This window comes from Sorex araneus, chromosome 2 (genome assembly GCF_027595985.1).
Source record: "Sorex araneus isolate mSorAra2 chromosome 2, mSorAra2.pri, whole genome shotgun sequence".
In the NCBI taxonomy this organism is placed as follows: domain Eukaryota; kingdom Metazoa; phylum Chordata; class Mammalia; order Eulipotyphla; family Soricidae; genus Sorex; species Sorex araneus.
This window is the reverse complement of record NC_073303.1, coordinates 309147713-309167854: the sequence shown is the minus strand read 5'-3', so window position 1 is coordinate 309167854 and position 20142 is coordinate 309147713. Positions and strand designations below refer to the sequence as shown.

The 20142-nt window shown below is 42.7% G+C and overlaps 1 protein-coding gene across 2 annotated transcripts in view; it reads left to right on the top strand.

Annotated features, from left to right (window-relative positions):
* The window catches only part of PRKCI (protein kinase C iota), a 94612-nt gene that overhangs the window by 36076 nt on the left and 38394 nt on the right, over positions 1-20142 (top strand). For both annotated transcript variants that reach the window (XM_055127751.1, XM_055127752.1), the window contains 2 exons: positions 14030-14119; positions 15741-15791. In XM_055127751.1, coding sequence (XP_054983726.1) covers positions 14030-14119; positions 15741-15791 — 141 coding nt within the window. The remainder of the gene's footprint in view (positions 1-14029; positions 14120-15740; positions 15792-20142) is intronic.

Here is a 20142-nt window from a genome sequence, read left to right as displayed (position 1 = left end):
ACCCAGCAGTGCTCTGGGCGAATATTCCCAGCACTGCACTCAGGGATCACTCCTGGCAGGCTCAGAGGACCATATGGGTGTCAGAGATCAAAGCCAGTTTGGTCCCTAGCAAGGCAAGCACCCTATCCCGTATTATTTCTCTATCCTCCAAGACAGTGTGAGTTTTGCCTTACCAGTGTGCAGTATCTGTTGATAGATGTTTTCTATACTTAGACTCGTAGCTTCATTGAAAGATGGACATGTGAATAACATACACAGTCAAGCAAAATTTAAACAAAATAATTGATTGTATAAATGCCTTGAAATGCAAGAGAAGCAGCATTTGGCTGCAGAGATAGCTCAAAGGTGCATGCTTTAGGGATTGCTGGATTCAATCCCTAACTGCTGCATGGCTATAAGTAACTAGATATTGCCACCCCCCAAAAAAAAACCAAATCAAAACAGTAGCATCTCCCTAGAATTGCTGAGATTTGTAAATTAATCTTGTAACAAAGATATGGTGGGTTTTTTTGTTCTTTCGTTTTTGAGCCATATCAAGCAGTGCTTAGGGGCTAGGCCTGGTTTCTGTCCAAGGGGTTGCGTAGATAAAGCTGGGGGACCAGGCTTTGCCAATAAGTAAAACCCAGGCTTCCTAAATACAAAGCTGTCTCTCTGGCCCTGCAAACACACAGTTTATGAAGTGGTGGAAGTGAGGGGAAAACTTGATTTTCAGTGAAAACAATACAAAAAGGCACAGAGGTGTGAGGAATGGGGCTGAGGGAAGGTCAGAAGTTACTCAGACTAACTGTGGGGAGTGGTATCTACCGGGCTGGAGTCTTGCTACCAAGAGTGTGTTCTGGGAAACTTACTAAGCAGATGGACTCTTGTGCCTCATCATAGTCTATTGAGGTGAGTTGCATGCTTGCATGCTTATTAATGTTCAAGAAGAATAGGACTAATTCCTGAAAGACTTTTTTTTTTCTTGTACCTGGGGATTGAACCCGGGACTCATACAAAATACATGTGCCGTGCCATGTCCTGTTGAGCCATATTCTTCAGACCTGCACAAAAATCTTTTATAGATGATACACTTTATTTTATTTGATGAAATATAATTGAAGTATAGGTAAGTTGATGCCCTAAGGGGTCAAAGAGATAGCTCAGCAGTCTGAATTGTATGCTTTGCAGAAGACCATGGTCTCCTGAGCAATGCCAGGAGTGCTCCCTGAACGCTGAGCTGGGAGTGTCAGCTTCACCTGCTTTGTTTTGTGTATACTGCTATTGGCCTGTCTTTTTTCAGTTCAGCTGCTGTTACTGATATGTTTGTCACATGTCACTAGTTGTTTTGGGTGGGGCCACACCCAGCTCTGCTCAGGGCTTCCTTACTCTTGGCACTAAGCTCGGGATCGTGCCTGGCAGTGCTTGGGCGGGCCACATGGAGGCAGGGACCCAGCCTTGCTCAGCCTTCTCGCTGGACTCTCTTGCTCTCCTTGACTAGTTCATTTATTTGCATTGCTGAGTGATAGTCATAGTTTATTCATAGTTTATGCGAATGTACCATAGTTTATCTATTAACTTGTTGCTGAACATTGAGTTGTTTCTAGTTTTTGGCTAATACACATAAAAGTACTTTGACAATCTTGAATAAGTCTATGGCTTATGCATAGTTGATTTCTTTTTTTTTTTTTAATTTTATTTTTCCCTTACATGCTATATAAACAAACACTATGGTTTACAGTTGTTCATGATTTATTATGGACATTCGATATTCCAACATCAGTCCCACCACCATTATATAGTTTCTTTCTTGATAAAATATCTATGGTTTAATGATTGGATCATATGGTAGGTATATATTTTTTTTGGTGGTTTTGATTTTTTTTTTTTCAGTGCCAGTGACCAAATCCAGGGTCTTACACATGCACGGCACATATTCTTCTATTAAGCTGTGTTGCTGGCACTTGTGTATATATATATATATATATACATATATGCATTTTTTAGAATGTAAATTAAGAAAAGAAAAACATTTTCACAGGTAATGATTAATTTATTGAAAACGTTGGTTTAAGCATCTCCAGTGGTAACTTCAGCCTTAATTTCTGACTCAACACTGATGAAAATAATGTTTGACAGTCTTAGGATGTAGGGGTCAGTGTGCTTGGGGACCCTCCTCTCAAGAGGATCCCAAGTCTTACATTCTTCACCCCGTGGGGTTTCCCTTATCACATTGCTTCACAGTGGCATTCAAACTGTTTCACTTGCACAATTCTTATCCTTTATGCTTTCAACAAGTCAGCACAGACCAAAGACTGCGTGTTTATCCTGGCTAGTGTAATTCTGATTTGATGAAACTCCAGAAATGAAAGTTAAGAGATGGGCTTATGTAACCCAATTTTCACCATCTAGCAAATGGAAGCCACAAAGCTCATGCTCGTTAATGCGACTGGGCTACTGAAAGGACAGCCACCTAAAAGCCACAGGATAGGGTTGGGGAGACATTGTAATGAGCTGAAGTGCATGCTTTGCCTGCTGGAGCCCCAGATTCAAGTCCCAGGCACTATGTTTCCTTTAAAACCTGAGAGGCTTCCGTTCTCATCTCCCAAGCAACGAGTGAGGAATAAACCCCAGCACCAGTGGGTGTGTCCCCCAAACCAAACCAAACCAAACCTTTCTCTCTCTCTCTCTCTCTCTCTCTCTCTCTCTCTCTCTCCCATTCTTAGGAAATTTATTTCTATTCAGTTTGTTTGGTTTAGGTAAAGCAAACAAACTTTAGTTTGTTTAGGTAAAGCAGTGATTTTCAGAAGTGATAGATGTTTTGTACCTGATATCCAGATGTAGGGTGGCAGTAGGAACATCCTGTGACTCTGTGAGACTCAGACAGCACAGGGATGTGATAGTGGTGTCTCAGGCAAATGGTGGGGGTGCCAGCTTTGATTTTGATTTTAAGCTGTGTTAACTCTTTCAAATGTGAGGCACCGGATTCAGCTGAAATACCTAGAATAACCAGTGTATTAAATTTATTTCATGTTCTGCATTTTGTCAGGTTTGCTCATGCTAATTAAATCTTAGAAATTTACCACACCTTGATGTCCACTACTTTAATTTGCCTATTTTGAAAAGAAAGGTTTTGTTTTTGTGTCACACCTCATGTTGCTCAGGGCTTACTCCTGGCTCTGCATTCAGGGGTCATTTCTGGTGGGGCTGGGGATCTTCCTGAGGTTGGCTGTGTGCAAGGCAAGCTCCTTACACGTTGTACTCTCTTCAATCTCCAATTTGCTTTTTAAGGAAATTGTGGGACCTTATCTCTCAGTGCTAAGTAGCCCAGGGCCACGCTTGGTCTGTGACCCACACTGTGGGCAGTCAGGATGCTATCCAGTGCTGGGAATCCAGCGTAGGCCTTATGCATACCAAGTGCGAGCTTTGCTCCTGGAACCACACCTGACCCTTCTTCTTTCTTTTTATAGATGGACAAGAAAATGTTTATACATTAAATGAATAAAGACCAATGGTTAATTTACACGTTTCTTTTTTCAAATTTATTGGACCGAATTATATAATCTTGGGTGTATTCTTGTTTTAGAGGTGAATTTGTTCATTTTTAGTACAATCAATTTTGAGAAATAGATATTCCCTGTCTTTGTTTCGTAACTCTGTATGGAATGTTTTGCTTCTGAGCTATGTGCTCTGCCTCATTACACATTAAACACTTAGCCTAAAAAGGTAATACCTGGACCAGAGATATTGAGTCCAATAAAAACAAAATAGATTTGAAAGAACATAACCTTAGTGACTAACTCTTACTTCATGCTTCCTCGTAGTTATTAAAATGTATCAGTGTCTAGTTACATATTAAAAGCAGGTATTTGCCTGGCTTGGGCTTCAATCACGAGTAGGAATACACTAATCTGGCAAAAAAATGATGTCAAGCAAAAGGGAGAAATTTTTTCAAAAACCAACATGGCTTTTCTTAGGAACTAGGAAGATAGCTCAGTGTATTAAGCACATTCTTTGCTTGCAGGAGGCCTGGATTTAATTTCCTCCACTGCTGAGGGTGAAGCAGTCCAAGGCACCAAACTGGCAATAACCTCTGGGCACCACTGTTGTGACCCCCAAACCTGTTGGGGGGGGAGGTGAGGGTGGCAACCCAACATAGTTTTAATGATTCCTATCTTTGTTTTGTTTTTCTTTGGCGGCCTCACCTGGAGGTGCTCAGGGCTTCCTGCTAGCTCTGTGCTTTGGAATAACTCTTGGTGGTACCTGGGATTTAACTGGGATTGAACTGTTCACGGGTTGAACTGGGGTCAGCTGCATGCAAGGCAAGCACCTTAACCCCTGTATTCTCTCTCCAGTTCCTATGTTGATATTTTTAACAGTTGCTTATTCATGACTTTCTATCAAAGTACAGCAGTAAAAGTCACACCACAATGAACCTAGTACACTAAAAATCATAAATATATGATCTCTTTCCTAAATCCTTGCAACATAGGTAGTAACACTTCCCATTTATGAGAACATTGAAGCAGAAGATCATAGAAGAGACCTGGGATTTGGAACTTGAGAGAAAACTTGATTGCACAAACATCTCTGAGATATTTTTGATGATTTTTTTTTTTTTTTTTTTTTTTGCTTTTTGGGTCACACCCAGCAATGCACAGGAGTTGCTCCTGGCTCTGTATTCAGGAATCACTCCTAGCGGTGCTTGGGGGACCATATGGGATGCTGGGAATCGAACCTTGGTTGGCTGCATGCAAGGCAAACACCCTACCCGCTGTACTATCACTCCAGCCCCTCCTTTTTTATTATTTTAATTTTATTTTAAAATTTTCTTTTTCTCCCTAACTTCCCTTCATGATTTTGGGGAAAGGAGCTGTGGGGAGACTCATGCTCCAGTGCTAGGGGCCCCTGGTGGTTGCTCTGGGGACCCTGTGTGAAGCCAGGGCTTTAACCAGGGTTGGTCGTATGAAAGGTGAGCACCTTTACTCATGTACTTTCTCTGACTCACCTTTGTGATTGTCATTCATGTTCTTGCAATGATGGAGGTGGTGCTTGCATGTTTACCGTTGTGTTTGCTGGGGTTTGCACATTAGGTGCGATGCTTGCATGCTTGCTGCCTACTGAGATTGGCAACTCCTTTTTGGTTGTGGTGCTTTGAGTGCATCCTTATTCAAGGCACAGATTATGGGATGGCTGTGCTCACACACATGCTTGCCAGAGATGGGATTCCTGGCTGTGCACCTCACCTCCATTCCTGCAGCTAGAAATTTCTTGCAGTGCTGGAGACGAGAGAATAGAGTGGCCGGCTTTCAACAGCAGGGTTTCCTGGACCACACTTGACACAGGGATTTGAATTCATGACAGGCACTCTGAGGCCCCGCACTATTCCGCTCAGCCTGTGTTTTTCCTTTTGCCTTTGTTTGGAGGCATACCTGGCTTTGCTTGGGTCGTTCCTTGTGGGACTTGGGTGCCATATGATGTGGGGTTGGTTGGGGATAGCTGCATGAAGGCAGGCACCTCAACCCTTGTACTATCTCCCCAGTCCCCCAAAGTTTGTTTTCAGTTTTCTATTTTTGTTTGTTTGGGGCTTACTCCTGGCTCTGCATCGGGAATATTTGCAGTGCTAGGACAGCCCCGGTGAGCTGCGTGCAGACAAGCCCCTAAACTCAGTGTTTCCCCTTCAGGGTCTGACTCAGACAATTTTTAAGAAGATAATTTATTAATGTAATATTGTCTTTATCATAGACCATATAAAAACTGGGTGAATTTTTCCCTTTTGTGTCTGGGACACATAGGTGACATGAACTAAGGATGTATCTTCTTGGTTTGTTTTTTTGTTCTTGGGCCAGAGGTGGTACAGGTGTTAAGGCACGTGTCTTGCACACTATTAGTACCAGTTCGGTGTCCAGTATCATGTATAGTCCCTCAAGCACTACTAGTAGTGATATCTGAGCAAAACCAGGATAAGTCCTGAACACTGCAGGGTGTGACCCCCAAAAGGAAAATAATAAGAACAACCAAAAGCCATCCTTTGTGCCCTATCTCTGGCGCTTAAGTCTTTAAAATTTGTGTACAATTCTGTGCAATGAATCTAGAATTGTAGATAAAGATTTTGAAATTCTCTTAATTTTCCATAAAGCCTTATACTTTTTATATATAAAGTTTTATATGTATTTTGAATGCTTCCTTGGTGATGTTTTGTGGGTATTTTTTTTTCTGAATGAATTTATTTTTCTTCATCTATTCCTGGCGAATTGCAGATAACATTGGAACAGTTTTTCCCTCTCATCTCTTTGTAATCAAGGAAATCAGGAGCAATCTTTAAAAAGTTTACGGGACTGGAGCGAGAACAGTGAGTAGGGTGCTTGCCTTACACGTGGCTGACTTGTATGTGATCCCTGGCACCCTGTTCGCTACCTGAGCCCATCAGTAGTGATCCCTGAGTGCAGAGCCAAGATTAAGCCCGGAGCACTGCTGGATTTAGCCCTAAAACAAAACAACTAAAAACATGTGGCTGTCCTAGATTGCTCAGAGCGTTCATGGCTTAGGGTGTTTGGCGCAGGTAGTGCTGCAGCAAAGAACACAGCAGCTAGGACACGTGTCTTGCACGCAGCTGACCTTGGTTCGATCCCAGCATCTCATATGGTCCCCCACGCATGCCAGAAATGATTCCTGAGTCAAAGCCAAGCCAGGAGTAAACCTTGAGCACTACCAGATGCGGTCAAAAAAACTAAAGGGGGTGAAAAATGATTTAGTCTTCAGAAGTCACTTGAATTATGGATTTGGTGTACTGGATATTGAATTTACTTTTATTATTTGCAATTTTAGGGGAACTGTAGAAATATTAACACTAGATCATCAAAACTAGTTAGTTTTGATGATCTAGGAAAAGTTTAAATGTCTGCATTAAAGAAGGACAGCAACAAAGTCATGTATCTCAGCAGTAAGCACTTGCCTTGCATGTTCCATTTCTGGCACCACAAAATTAAAAATAAATAAAGTCTCAATTTTGGATAATTGTAAAGATGTTTTCTTTTTGTTTTCGCACCACACCCAAAAATGCTAAGAGATTTATCCCATTTCAGGTCAGTGTTCAGAGTTAACTGCTGGCTGTGCTTGGGGGATCAGGCTTGAACCCAGGGCTCCTGCAAAGAATGCGCTTCTGCTCTTTTTTTATTTATTTATTTGTTTGTTTAATTAATTATTTTTATAAACTTGTTCACAATAATTCATTACATCTAATATTCAAACAGCAATCCCACCACTATTGCACCTTCCCACCACCATATTTCTAATGTTTCCACCCCCAGATCCCAAACTGTGCCTCCTCAAAGCAGAACCAGTTTTGTGTTGCTTGTTATGAATAATCTACTAAAAATGGTCCAATAAAGTTTTCTTAGAGGAAAGTGTATGAGGTTGTTAGAATTCATCCTGAAACCATTTAGCCCTTATATAAGAGATTACTAACATGTTTGTTAAAGGTTGAGCTTTGTGTGCCTGTGTGTGTGTGTGTATGTGTGTGTGTGTGTGTGTGTGTGTGTGTGTGTGTGTGTGTATTCCCCTCTCCCCCACCCCCCATAAGATGGGTTCCCTTCTACTTTAAACTCATGAGATGTGGTGTGCTGCTCTTGGTACATCAGTGGTGTAGAGTATGAGAGGTAGCACAGCTGTGTGCTCCAGAAATTCCAAAATTTAGAATATGATTATTCAGCAGATTCACTCATGGTGAGGAGCAGCTGAGAGCATGGCGGCAATTGAGTTCTGAAGGTTTTTGGCTGCCAGGGCTCTTTAGAGACTGGGAGGGGAACTCACGCACCCCCTCACCCCACTCCGGGTTGTCCCGGGTATGATAGCCTGGTGCTGGGTCTGGGGTTGTCTCTGCGGCATGTTATGTGCCTCTGCTCTTGGAGCTCTCTTCCCAGTCTTTGTTTTTGGTTCTTTCGGATGTATATTCAGCAGTTGAAACTGCAGAGTTGCCTGCATTGCAATATAAGAATCACTCTGCTTTATTTTCTTGGGGTACCTCCCAAGAAGTGCTTAGGAGGCTTCACTTGTGATTCTTGGCTAACCAGGCCAGCTTGAAAGGCCTGAGGATGGGAAGCCACTCTGGCAGTGCCGAGGGCCTCTCCAGCTGTACCTGGCGACGCTCAGGGAGTCCAGAGGTGCACCTGGTGTGCTTTGGGGACAGCGTGGTGCTGGGAATTGACCTGACCTGCTTAGTTGCATGCATCCTAATGCTGTACTGTCACAGGACCCACTAGGTTTTTTTTTTTGGTGGTCATTTCACCATATTACATTCCTACTATTAGAGCACAAGGGTTCTAATTTGTTTTTTTTTCCTTCCTTTTTGGGTCTCATCCGGTGATGCTCAGGGTTCTGCACTCAGGAGTTACGCCTGGCAGTGCTCGGGTGGAATATGGAATGCTGGGAATCAAACCCGGGTCAGCCACATGCAAGGCAAACACCCTACCTGCTGTGCTATCACTCCTGCCTCAAGGGGTTCTAATTTTGCTACGTTTCCCCCATAGCTTTTTATTATTTATTTATTTATTTGTTTGTTTGTTTAATTCTCAGTGCCATGCTCGAACCTTCTTCACCCATGGTAGATGGAAACTCTTCCAGGATCTCCTCCCTGGTCTAGCACTTGTAACTTTTGGACAGACATTGCTCATTAAAAACTTTTTTTTTTTTTGCTTTTCGGGTCATACCCAGCGATGTACAGGGGTTACTCCTGGCTCTACACTCAGGAATTACTCCTGGCGGTGCTCAGGGGACCATATGGGATGCTGGGAATCGAACCTGGGTCGGCCGCCTGCAAGGCAAACACCCTACCCGCTGTGCTATCACTCCACCCCCCTCATTAAACATTTTGTTTTGGTTATTAAATTTTATTATTATTATTGGACTGGAGCAATAGGCAGGGCATTTGCATTACACATGGCCGGCCCGGGTTCGATTCCTCTGTCCCTCTCGGTGAGCCCAGCAAGCTACCGAGAGTATCCTGCCTGCATGGGAGAGCCTGGCAAGCTACCCATGGCATATTTGATATGCCAAAAACAGTAACAAGTAAAAAGTCTAAACAATGGAGACTTGAGTTGGGGTGCTCAAGTGGGCACCCCAAACAAAGGTGCCCACTTGAGCAAATCAATGAACAACGGGACAATAGTACTACAGTGCTATTTGAATTGTAAGTTCTTTCCATCAGGGTAGCCACACTTTATCAGTTGGTGTAATTTACCAGTATTATTTTGCATGCATTGTCTCTTCCTTGTGTTCATAGTGTCCTCTGATGCATGAAAGTTTTAAATTTTGGTTTGTACAATTTATTTTTCCTTATTATGCTCTTATTGTCATATCCAAGAATGTCTTGAAGCTTCCTTACTTTGTTTTCTTCCAAGTTTTTATAGTACTTTTAATTCTTAGTTTTAGGTCAAACCAAGGGCCACACACACGTAACAGCTCTCTATTGCTGAGCCACATCCCTGTCCTCTTTGGCCCATTTTAAGTTATGTTTGTTTGATTGTGTGCCACAGCCAGCTGTGCTCAGAGCTTCCTCCTGACTCTACCTTACACAGGGGTCACTCCTGGCAGGCTCAGGAGCGGTGCCAGGGATTGGACCTGGGTTGACTCTGCAAGGAAAGTGCCCTAAGTGCTATGCTGATGCTTTGGCCCTGCCTTTAGCCATTTTAAATTAATTTGTGCTATAGAGATTTAACTTTTTTCTTCTGAAGATGGTTATGTTTGAATATCTGATTGTGAACTTTTATTAGTTTTTATTGATTTATAATGGTATTTTGATTGTATTACGGAATTGTGATACAGTTTCAGAGATTTGGAGAGGAGAATATGTAGGAGGGTATAAAAGTGAACAAAATTTTGTAGATTTGAAAATTCCCAAAATGAAGTGTTAAGAAGTTTGTGAGCCAGAAGAATGGTATTTTAGAATCCTAGACACAGTTTCTGTAATCAGACAAAGCTCTTAGATGCTATAAAGTTAACTAGAATAAAGACAGAAAAGATGTCATACACTGCAGCAGCTTTTTCATTTCATTTGAATTTTATTTTTATAAAGTTTTCACAATAATTCAATTCATTTAATATTCAAACCCCAATCCCACCTCCATTGCACCTTCCCACCACCGTATTTTGAATGTTTCCACCCCATATCCCAAACCATTCCCCCCGAAAGCAGAACTGAAACAGTTAATTTTGTATTGCTTGTTATGAATAATCCTGATAAAAATGGTTCAATAAAGTTTCCGTAGAGGAAAGTGTGTAAGGATTGTTGTATTTCATCCTGGATCCATTAAGCCCTTGCATAAGAGATTACCTGTAAAAAACTAAAGCACGCCAAGGGCGAGGGGCGTGTGTACTTGTGGCTCTCGAGCAGCTCTGCCTCACCACCCCCATGTTCCGTGCTCTGGAACCCTGTGTGTGCTGTCGGGTCCCGAAAGGAAGAAGGCCAAACTGGTTGCTCGATCAGTTTATTTCGTTCTCTCGCTGCTTCTTCTGAGTCTGGGATTTTTCCTCTGCCCCACAGTCTTAGTTTATATAGCAAATTACATAGGGCGGTAGCACAAAGGTGGGTTTAACATCAACAAATCAACAAGTCAACAAAGAAGGGTAAGACCATTTCTTGAGGAGATTAACAAAATCTCATCTAAGGAAATCTCATCTAAGGAGATCCGCTCAAGGGCGTGATTCCAAACAAGGGTGTGTCAGGGTGTGAGCTAGTAATCTGCTTAAATAGTTACAGTAAATCTACTTCTAATATTTCTAATATTTCTAGCAATGTCATTCTGTATGAGCACAGTAAGAGATATAAAGTTTGGTTCTTCCTGAGGACATCTCACTATACAGTCCTTAGGCCAGGTTAATCTTCCTAACCCCAGCAGGGTCCTAGTCTTTTGGATCATGACAGCATTTGTCTATGATCAAGCTCTTAACTTATACTTAAGAATTAGGCACTTTGGCCAGGCCCATCTCAATGCCAGGGTAGCACATAACTCACCGCTTGCCCTGGATCCATCCTGTCCCTCGTCCTGTCCCTTGTCGGGACCCTGCTTTTGGGGTGCTAGGAACTGAGGGCAACCAAGTTAAGAAAGCAGATGCCCGGGAATGAATAATATTCGAAGCCAATTAAAGCCCAAGTTACAAAAGCATAATATTGTCTTCTTGTGTCCATACAGAAAGGCTATCTCTTGTGTCCATACAGAAAGGCTATTGCTTTAAGGTAAACTATGCAAAAGGCTTACAATACAAGTTCAGGATCCTTAGAAGAATCTAATCTTACAGAATCTGATTAGAAAAAGGTGATTAACTGATTGGGAAGGAGGATGCAGAGAAGAGTTTACAGATAAGCAAAGGAATGGGAGTGTCTCCAGAGAACTTAAACCTAAACTCCTTGTAGCAAGGGAGGAGGTACAAACCAGTTATCCTACAATTACCAAAATGTTTGTTAAACCCCATCAAATGTTGTGTGCTTCTTGGGGCTGGAGAGATAGTACAGCGGGTAGGACTAGGGCGTTTGCTTTGCATTCAGCTGACCCGGGTTCAATTCCCAGCATCCCATATGGTCCCTGAGCACCGCCAGGAGTAATTCCTGAGTGCAGAGCCAGGAGGAACCCCTGTGCAACGCCAGGTGTGACCCAAAAAGCCAAAAAAAAAAAAAAAGTGTGTTTCTCTTGGTACATCAGTGGTGTGGAATATGAGAAGTCATGTGAAGAATTCAGGAATTCTAAAATTCAGAATATGGTTATACAGCAGATTCACTCATGGATGAGGCCTATGTTACTCTCTGCCAGAAGCCTTATTTCTGAGTTTCATAATCAAAGCCATTGATGATATATGGCACAAGGGCCAGTTTGTGGATGTGACTGCCAAGCTATAGGTAAACTTGGGAGATGGGGCAAGTAGGCCCATTCCCACTCCTAGTGGGCATGGAGATTTCAGTCACGTTCCCGCATGCCTGAGTGAGTCTCTGCAGACTCACTCATGGGTGAGGTTTGTCCAAGCCTGTGGAGAGCTGCCATGAGCATGGCTGCAATTGACTACTGGAAGTTTTGGGCTGCAGCAGCTATTTTTATGACTTTGAATATAGTAGTCTTTTTTTTTTTGAGTTTTATTTTTTATTTTTATTGAATAACCGTGAAAAAAGTTGCAAAGCTTTAAGTCTCAGTCATATAATGATCAAACACCCATCCCTTCACCAGTGCACATGTTCCACCACCAAGAACCCTGATATAGCCCTCCTGCAATCCCCCACCAGAGTGGCTAATGATCTTCACTTTCACTTTTTTTGAGTACATTCAATATTTCAACAGAGAACTCACTATTATTATTCAGAATTTTCCCCCAAACCTGCTGTAAAGGGATAATTTGTCTTCCATTGCTGAGAGTGAAAAATATATGAGCTCGCGGCTGTGCGGTTTTGGATTTCTGATATTTTAGTAATTAAGTCCAGAGAGATTTCTGCCAGAAGTTACCGGAAAGATAAGGCCGAGAGAGAAAAACCTTTCCCCTCCCTGGGTGGCCTGGGGTTGTAGCTCAGTTCACAGTCTACATGCATTTCTGTAAGAAGCCGCTGGGTGCCAAAAGTGATTGATTAGTAGCCTTCATAGTCTTTAAGGAGCAGAGAAGCCATTTTGTGTGTGTGGCCGCGCCGGTTCTCGTCTGGGCGGGTGAATATAGTAGTCTTAATGAGTGTGTAGACTGAAATCTAGAAAAATGGAAGAAAGAAATACAGAAAAAGCGGGTAGAATCACTTTAGATATTAAGAAAAATTGAAAAGCAAATAGAAAAGTATGTAAATATATACTTTAAAAAATAGCAAAAGTATGAAGTGAAAAACAGAAGACCCTCTTCTGCTATACATACTCCCTTCTCTCCTCCATCTCCAATCGCAGTCCACAGAATAGCTTTGAGGAGAGGGGATGGGAGAGAAGATTTTCCGAGGGAAACTCAAAAGGACGGAAACAAAAGAAGAAATGAAAACTGAACAGAGGACTAATGGAATAATGCCCAGAGAAGAAAGCAAGTAGGAATTCAGCAGCCAAGTTGGAAAGAAGAATAGAGACACGATTTCTCTGAGAAAGGGTCGAGATGATCATTTCCCCCCCCTTCTCAAATAGAAGACTCAGCTGAGAGTGGTAGTCGGTTGAATATGGTTATGATGGCATTTAGAGAGTGGCAGTGTTCTGTGAAACCACTTGAATGAGTAAAAGAATGACAGTGTGGTCCCAGCTCATACCCTAACTATGTGGTAATGACCTCGTCATTGAGGAATGCAAAGAGACTCACCATCTCATTAGTCCCACCAATATGGCTTGTCGACTCAGATGTTTCTTCCTTCTCTCCATGTCCACTCAAACTGCATTTCCAGGCCATTCACATAGGACTACTCTTCAGTACCTTAGGAGCAGTGCTTCCTTTCTGTGACCTTGAGCAGATTCTCAGGGTAGGAAAAGTTTGACAAAATGATTACACAGAGAACTCTAACCAACCATATTATACTAATAGAACCATTTTCACTTCATCTTTTAAGGAAATAGGCCAGCATTAAGCTTGTTCCTGACCATTAGTCATTATGCAGTAACTATTTAAAAAATGTGGTCAGGGTAGTTTCTGTTTGCTATATTTGTAATACACATGATCTTAAGAATTAAGTGAGTTTTTTTTTTTTTGTTTTGTTTTTGCTTTTTGGGTCACACCTGGCGATGCACAGGGGTTACTCCTGGCTCTGCACTCAGGAATTACTCCTGGCAGTGCTCAGGGGACCATATGGGATGCTGGGAATCGAACCCGGGTCAGCCGCGTGCAAGGCAAGCGCCCTACCCGCTGTGCTATAGCTCCAGCCCCCTTAAGTGAGTTTTACTTATAAAATATTTGTTATTTGTGAATTTCATTATAAAATTTCACACACAAAAAGTTATGCAGAAATTTGATTAAGCAAAGGTTTTTCCTTTATTTATGTAATTGTATAATGTCATGTAATGAAAATTGCTTACACTTAGAGGATTTGAAAAATGACTTTCCCTTCCTTTGTATTTTTCAGGAGACCCATGCACGGTATCCTCTCAGTTGGAGCTGGAGGAAGCCTTCAGGCTTTACGAGCTAAACAAGGATTCTGAGCTTTTGATCCATGGTAAGGAAGTAATCCTGTTTTACTTTCCCAGAGCTTCGATTCTTTCTGTCATAACTGAAAGAATCAGATATAAAAACAACCCTAGGGCCAGAGGGATAGTATAGTGGTTGGGCATTTATTTGTGCATGCAGCCGACCCACATTCAATCTCTGGCATCCCACATGGTTCCCTGAGCCCACCAAGAATAATTCCTGAGACAGAGCTAGGAGTAACCCCTGAGTACCACCGGGTGTGACCCCCCAAACAAACCAGCCCCCATGATCCTGTTGTCCTTTTCTTTGGGGGTAAGGAATGCAGCTGGACTTGGGCATCCCCTGTGGTACTTAAGTTTAATTCCTTTCTTTGTGCTTAGTCATGACCCCTGGCGATGCTTGGGGAACTGTATGTGGTGGCAGTTATTAAATTGGGGTTGTCCGCAAGCAAGGAACAGTCTTTACTTTTTTTTTTTTTTTTTTTTTGCTTTTTTGGGTCACACCTGGCGATGCACAGGGGTTACTCCTGGCTCTGCACTCAGGAATCACCCCTGGCTGTGCTCAGGGGACCATATGGGATGCTGGGATTCGAACCCGGGTCGGCCGCGTGCAAGGCAAACGCCCTACCCGCTGTGCTATCGCTCCAGCCCCGGAACAGTCTTTACTTTGTGTACTTTTTCTCCAGCCTCTGAGTCAGTTTCTTAATCTTTTATCTTTTGTAGTTATGTAATTGTTTTTATTAAGTTGATCAAAATCCACCTGCCTCTTATAATCTTGAGAATTGGTTTTTTTTTTTTTTTTTGTCACACTTGATAGTACTCAGTATTTGCCCTGGCTCTCTGCTCAGGATCAGTCCTGGTGGGCTAGGGGGACCATATGGGTGCTGAGGATCCAAACCCAGGCTGGCTGCACTTGGCAAAGCAAATGCCCGACCTACTGTACTATATCACTCTGGCTCGGAAGTGTGCTTTTTTTTTTTTTTTTTTTTTTTTTTTGGTTTTTGGTTTTTGGGTCACACCTGGCGATGCACAGGGGTTACTCCTGGCTCTGCACTCAGGAATTACTCCTGGCAGTGCTCAGGGGACCATATGGGATGCTGGGATTTGAACCCGGGTCGGCCGCGTGCAAGGCAAACGCCCTACCCGCTATGCTATCACTCCAGCCCCAAGAAGTGTGCTCTTTTTTACTCCTTCTTTGGTAGAGAAATGTAATCATATTTCAGTATTTCACAGCAGAACATAAGTTAAAAGTTTTAAATTCAGAGACTAAGTTGGGGAGATGGCTCAGTGGGGTGGATACTTTGCTTGCAGGACTGGATTTAATCTCTGGTGCCACTCACAAGCACAGAGGGAGGATTAGCCCCTGAGCACCACCAGGGGGCACCCAAAACAAACAAACAATTGAGAATTGAGAACATAGTAGAACCTAAACCTAAACCATCACCTTATATTCGAATGATGTATATAGCTCCAAGAGCCGCTGTACGTATACTCAGTACCTCGGGATCCCCAGGGCATTGCCAGGAGTGGCCCTACAAAAAGGAGGGGCAAGTTGAAATTTGGGTCACTTCGCTTGATATTGAATTTTAAAATCTTTGTGAATCATATGTTTTAAGTATGTTGTATTAACTTTAGTTAATTTCCTTTTAGTATTCCCTTGTGTGCCAGAACGTCCTGGAATGCCCTGTCCAGGAGAAGACAGTAAGTGTTTGTCTATGTTATGTCTTTGAGAGAGATTTTTTTAAATAGTACATTAGCAAAAGTAAAATCAGAAATAGAAACTTTATTCCTAATCATCAGTCTTAACTGTTCATAAGTGCTTAAACTCTAATTTTGCCAGACCAAAATTGGCAGTTCTTATTTACTTCTTACTTACATATTTGTAGAAACAAAGGAAAAGAAGATTATATTGATCATATATTCTTTGTAGTTTTGGTTTTGGGTTTTGGGTTTGGGCTGTTGTTTGTGCTACTTCCAGTTCTGCTTCAGGGACCGTGCAGGTCAAACCTGGGCTTCCTGCATGCAAATCATGGATTCCAGTGCCTTGAGCTCTCTCTGTATCCCTTCTTCCTGTTTTTATTATCTGTTTTTTAAAGTATTACTACTATTGTTGTTGTTATTATTTTGGGTCACACCCAGTAATGCTCAAGGTTACTCCTGACTCTGGCACTCAGGAATTACTCCTGGCTATTCTAAGTTCTTGCAGAATGTCTCCAGGATTTGGATTGGCAGTGCAGTGAATCTGTGTAGTAATTTGGGTAGGATGGTCATTTGGCAACGGTAATTCTTCCCATCTAAGAACATGGGATATTTTTCCACTTCCTAAGGAATTGGAAAATTCTTCTCTTAAGAATTTTATAGTTGTCATGGTATTGGTGTTTCTATATCAAACTGTAACAAACTTCTTCTGTTAAGTTGGTTCCTAGGTAATTGATGTTTTTGGATATTGTTTTGAATGGAGTGTAGACTCTTTGATTTCTTTTACTTCTAGTTTATTATTTGCATATGGAAATGTGACAGACATATAGAATATGTGTTGACTTTGTAGCTGGCTTCTTTGCTGTATTGATTTAGTGCTTTTAGAAGCTCTTTAGTAGACTAGTTAGGGTTTTATATGTATATTATCACGTCCTCTGCAAATGGTGATAATTTGATGTCTTCCTCTCCAATTTGAATCCTTTTGATTTCTTTGCCTTGCCTATTACTGTTGCTGGGACTTCTGATACTGTGTTGAACAATAGTGGATATAGCTGACGTCACTACCTTGTGGCTGATCTCACGGGGAGCGCTCTCAGTTTGTCACTGTTGAGAATAGTGCTGGCTGGAACGCTGGTGCTGGGTAATGTGCACTGGCGAAGGCATGGGTGCCCAAATACTGCAGGACTGAAATCTAATCATGAGCAGTTTCGTAAGGGTCTGTCTCACAGTGATTCAATAAAAAAGGTTTTTATTTTTTTAATTTTTTTTATTTTTTTGCTTTTTTTTGGGTCACACCTGGCGATGCACAGGGGTTACTCCTAATTCTGCACTCAGGAATTAACTCCTGACGGTGCTCAGGGGCCCATATAGGATGCTGGGAATTGAACCTGGGTCGGCTGCGTGCAAGGCCAACGCCTTATGGGCTGTGCTATCGCTCCAGCCCCAAAAAAGGTTTTTAAAAAAAGAATAATGCTGGCTGTGGGCCTGAGTAGTAGGACAGTGGGTCTGGCACTTATCTTTGCACATGGCTGACCCAGGTTTAATCCCCTGGCATCCCACATGGTCCCCCATGGCCCACCAGGAGTAATTCCTGGGTATAGAGCAAGAAGTAACTCCTGAGCATTGCCCGGTGTGACCCAAAAACAAAGCAAAAAAAAAGAATGATGCTGGCCATGGGTATGTTATTATAGATGACCATCTCTCTCTTTTTTTTTTTTTTTGCTTTTTGGGGTCACACCCGGCAATGCACAGGGGTCACTCCTGGCTCATGCACTCAGGAATCACCCCTGGCGGTGCTCAGGGGACCATATGGGATGCTAGGATTTGAACCCGGGTCGGCCGCGTGCAAGGCGAACGCCCTACCTGCTGTGCTATCACTCCAGCCCCACCATCTCTATTTTGAGCATGGCTCTTCACCCCTATTTTGTTGAGGGTATATATTTTTTTTTAAATCATGAATGGTTGTTGTATCTTGTCAAGCTTTCTCTGCATTGGTTGGTATGATTGTATTTTTATCTTTCCTTTCATTGATGTATTACATTAATTGATTTTTTTATGTTGAACCATCCTTGCATCCTTGGGTTGACTTCTGCTTGATCATGGCGTGTGTGTGTGTGTGTGTGTGTGTGTGTGTGTGTGTGTGTGTGTGTGATCTTTTATATATGCTCTTGGATTCAGTTTGCTAAGATTTTGTTGAGAATTTTTATATCAGAGTTCGTCAGAAATTTTTCATCAGAAATTCATCATTAAAAATTTTGTTCTGCTTTTTCAGTTTAGCCACAGTTTGGAGGTGGGGGAAGCAGGGAGACCTGCTGGTGCTTGGTAGGGTTACTCAGAGGTACTGACAGGAGCGTGCAGTGCCGAGGATTGAACCCAAACAGAAGCAGAGTGTTACCAGCCTGCCAGTCCCTCTTTCTGGCTCTCAGTTACAGGTGCTCTGTGATTTCTGTTTGTTCCTCATATTTTCTCTGCCCTTGTTGAAGCTTTCTTTCATTGATCTCTTACTCTAATGAGCATCCTTAAGAATTATTCCACTGGAGCTGGAGTGATAGTACAGCAGGGAGGGCATTTGCCTTGCTTTGGCTGACCCAGGCTCGATCCCCAGCATCCCATATGGCCGTCTGAGCAATGTCAGGAGTAACTCCTGAGGGCAGAGCCAGGAGTAACCTCTGGGCATCACAGGGTGTACCCAAAAGGCCCACCCCCCCAAAAAAAAATTGTTCCATTGAAAGGAAGCATTAAATTGGGAGGAGGTGGCGCTGAAATGTTGTAAAGTGTTATATTTTTATATATATATAAATCCTCTCAGTACTAGTATTGTAAACCACAGTGCAAAGCTACGTAGAGAGCCACTCGTAAGGCAGGCTGGTGGGAAGGAGGCAAAGGTGTGGGGTATTGGCGGGGAGAAGTGGATGCTGGTGAAAAGATTGTTGTTGTAAAATTGTATGCCTGAAACCTAATCATCAATTACTTTGTAATTTCACTGTGACTGAAATAAAAATTTATTTAAAAAAAGTAATTTATTTAATTAATTAAAAAGTAATTGAAGTCCTTTATCAGGAAGTTTAGAAATCTCTGCCCCTTCCCAGGCATCTGAATTTCTCCATCTCTTCATCATGTTCAGTGCTACTTGTGGGCTCAGATGAGGGCTCAAGTTTATGTTCAGTAATTCCAGACAGAGGCTGTGGCTTTGCATTTTTCTCCCTGAGCAGCTGCTGGGAATTCACAGTCACAGGTATCGGTAGTAGCATTTGGTCTAGCAAGGTGGGGCAGTCTCTGGAAGTTCACAGTTCCGAGTGCCCAGTAGCAGCTGTAGCATTCAGAAGGCTGCTTTGCCAGTGCCGCGTAGCTACTGTCGTGCCAGGCTCAGGGAGACCTGCAGAGTTCCCTGTGGCTTAGGAACTTGTGTTTTGGGGGCAGCCCGATAGGAGCACAGTCGGCAGACGGTTCCACGCTGACTGGGTTTTATCTGAGAGGTCTGTGCAGGGGCTGCCCGGAAGCAGATAGACATGCGTTGTGAAGAACAGAGTAGTTTAATGAGGAGTAGGCAGATTTGATGCCCCTCTGTTGCTTTGCCCTTCATTTCCAACGGGTGGTCTCTAGGAGTTTGCCCTCCTGATACCCCTCCTCTCTCTCCTCTCCTTCCCCTCTTACTGCCTCCCTCTCTCCCTCTCAAACACACCTTGATGCTCAGGGCCTAGTCTCCTAGCTCTGAGCTCAAAGATCACTGCTGTTGGTACTGGGGACTATGTGAGGTGCCGGGTACCAGCCCGTGTCTGCCTCGGGAAAGCAAGCACCCTACCCGTTGTATCATTTCTCCAACCCCCTGATGTTTTTATTTTCTTTTTTATTTAATCACTGTGAATCACAAAGTTCTTCATGATCGAATTTCAGATGTGCAGTGCTTCAAACACCAATTCCTTCACCAGTGTCCACTTCCCACCCCTGATGGCACTGTGGCTCACAGAACTATTACTGCTAGGGCATCGTGTGTGTCATGTTTCCTTCTTTCGCCTCAGTCTCACCCAGAGTGGCAATTCTCCCTATCTTTGTTGTAGTGGTTTCCTTCCTGTGCTCCTCTCCCTATGGGGGCAGGACTCTTCTGAAAGACCCATTCTACTGCAGTCCCGTTTGCTTATCTTTGCTTCTCCTTGCTTGGTCAGTGGCTTTTCATCCTTAAAGAAGTCTCTAGCTTCAGTGTCATGGAGGATTCTGCCTAAGCATTCCTCTGATCTAATATTGAGGTCTTTATCCAATTTTATTTAACTTTTGTGCATTGTGTTAGAAAGAGGTATGGTGGGTTTTCTTTTTTTTTTTTTTTAAGAAATCAAGGTATTTATTCACAATTTTAAAC